At 46.3% G+C, this 2,498-nt stretch overlaps 1 protein-coding gene across 1 annotated transcript in view; it reads left to right on the top strand.

The window, feature by feature from the left end:
- zdhhc1 (zinc finger, DHHC-type containing 1) overlaps window positions 1-2,020 on the top strand; it is a 25,408-nt gene extending 23,388 nt beyond the window's left edge. The window contains exon 9 of the mRNA XM_015392842.1: window positions 611-2,020. Coding sequence (XP_015248328.1) covers window positions 611-1,134 — 524 coding nt within the window. The 3' untranslated portion in view covers window positions 1,135-2,020. The remainder of the gene's footprint in view (window positions 1-610) is intronic.
- The last annotated feature ends 478 nt before the right edge of the window (window positions 2,021-2,498 follow it).

Below are 2,498 nucleotides of genomic sequence, written 5' to 3'. Positions count from 1 at the left end.
ACTAAGATGCTAACTGGTTAGCAATTTAGTGGTACTTGGTCCCAATGGAATTTCCCATTGGGAACCTGCTAGCACTAAGATGCTAACTGGTTAGCAATTTAGTGCTACTTGGTCCCAATGGAATTTCCCATTGGGAACCTGCTAGCACTAAGTTGCTAACTGGTTAGCAATTTAGTGCTACTTGGTCCCAATGGAATTTCCCATTGGAAACCTGCTAGCACTAAGTTGCTAACTGATTAGCAATTTAGTGCTACTTGGTCCCAATGGAATTTCCCATTGGGAACCTGCTAGCACTAAGTTGCTAACTGGTTAGCTAACTGGTCAGGGGGAAATGTCTCCACCTGTAAAACCATTCCTGATGGACGTCTGGTTGTTGTTCCTCTAGTTCACCTGTTGTTCATGTCATTCACACCAAAGCAGCTGAAACTGATTATCACCCCCCCTCTGCTGCTGACCTGACCAAATCAATATCCAAGTTTAAATAAATTGATGCTTTATTCTGATTACAAAGTGATGCTTTATTTTTTCTGAGTAGTGTGTTTATATAGAGTCATGGTTACATGTTGATGGCATTAAAAGCATTTCTAAGATCATTAAAAACATTAAATAGTGGTTATTAATTCCTGTATAAACCCTGTCCCTGTTGTTCTCTCCTCTCCAGCAGCAGAGCCCAGCAGCACGTCTGCCTTTTCCTTGGGTCAGCGGCTTCCTTTCCCAGCATTCCCACTGAGGGCCTCCCTGCCCCCCCTGGCCCCCCCCCTGGGCTCCGTCCAGGCTGCCGCCCCTCCGGCAGAGTACCACTCAGACTCCGCAGAGTCCCTGGAGGAGATCCCGGTGGCCCTGGCCAAGCTGGGTTCCTCCTCGTCCGCAGCAGCCGGGGAGGCCTCCAGATCATCCCGCACGCTGATCCGGGGCGTTCAGCAGCAATCCCCCCTCCCCAGGGCAAAGAAGAAGAGCTCCTCCTCTCGAGCCAATAAAAACCCAGCCGAGCTGAGGTTTGAAATGGCGTCCACGCAGCCTCCGTCTGTGTTTGTAAGTCGATCGAGTGGAGAGCCTGGTGAGGACTTTGGTCTGGGCTGGGAGCAGACCAGAACCAGACCTGCATCCAGAACTTCTCTGGGTTCCCAGCGGTGACCGGAACCTCCGTCAGCGTCTCTGCTGAAAAGGAAGGGACTCTTATTCTGAAAGGTTCCGCTCTTATTTAATGTTGGACATGATTTTTTTTATTTGACGGACAAAGTGACTCCCTGTGTGTGTTACCCCCCCCTTCACCATTACTGTTTACTATTACCGGCTCCTTGGCCTCCTTGTTTCCATGGTAATCCAGGGCTGGAGACATAAAATTTGATTAATATATTTTATAATTTATCTCAATGAGCACAACTTTGTGTTATTTGTCATTTCTTTAACTGTTAGAAGCGCCCCCAGGCTGCTAAAGTAGGTACTGCAGGTTGATCAGAGCAGGTTTGCTCAGGAGGCTGCAGGTGTTTTATTTTAGTCCTGCTTACCTGCAGCGCTGCTGGGCCTCTTTTCTTCCTCTGCTGCTGTTTCTCTTCAATCGGAGGAAATATTTCTGTCACATGTGGATCAAAAACAAACTAAGTTCTGAACTTCCTTCATCAAATCAGAGCAGGAGGACTTTCATCTCTCACTATTTAGGAGTTTCGGTTTTCCTCCGAATCAAAATCAAATCTGATCAATAAAGAAATAATTGTGTACAGAAATATTCAGGGGATGTGTGATGGTGAGGGGGCCTTGCAGCCAGAAGGTCTGGGGTTTGATTCCCAGCCTCAGGTCTGTGCAGAGTTTTATATTGTGCAGGTCCCTCATTCCTGAACGTTCTAAATCGTCCTTAGGTGTGAATGGCGCCCCTCCCCCGGATGTTTTAAGCCCAAATTAAGGCTGAAACTGTTCATGCATCCTGTGAACAGATAATCTGGTTTTATGATGCAACTGGAGAAGGAGGTCCGGCAGAATGCTGGAGCTTCTCTGCATCTCCGCCTGCTGAGGTCTGACCAAGGCAAAGGCAGAGCCGCTGGTCTGTTAGTCAGACCAACGCAACAATTTCACAAGAATGTTACAAAAACGAAACTTCTGCTGTGGGGAAAATAAAATCTGTTAACCAGCCGGGATCATATCTATAACAGCCTGGAACACAGAACACATTTTATAAAGCAAAATGGTTTAATAAACTATATTTCACAGAAATGCTTTTGACTTAATCGAGCAAATCGCTGCTCTGTGTCTACTGATAATGCTGGGAAATCTCCGAATTTCCGAAATCTCCTTAAAGCTTCTAGTGGTGGATGTTCTTTCTCCGGGTGGATCATCAAAATAAGTGGTCCTCCTAACTGTCAATCATTCTGGTGATGTGTTTAGGTAAGGCCGTCCTACGTGCTTTTCTTTTAGAAAGTAACCTTTTATGAGCGATGCAAAGTAGGGATGCACGATATCGGGATTTTGGCCGATATCCGATATGGCGATATTTTAAAACTCAT

Source organism: Cyprinodon variegatus, unplaced genomic scaffold, assembly GCF_000732505.1.
Source record: "Cyprinodon variegatus isolate N-32 unplaced genomic scaffold, C_variegatus-1.0 Scaffold609, whole genome shotgun sequence".
In the NCBI taxonomy this organism is placed as follows: domain Eukaryota; kingdom Metazoa; phylum Chordata; class Actinopteri; order Cyprinodontiformes; family Cyprinodontidae; genus Cyprinodon; species Cyprinodon variegatus.
This window is presented reverse-complemented; position numbering and strand designations above follow the sequence as displayed.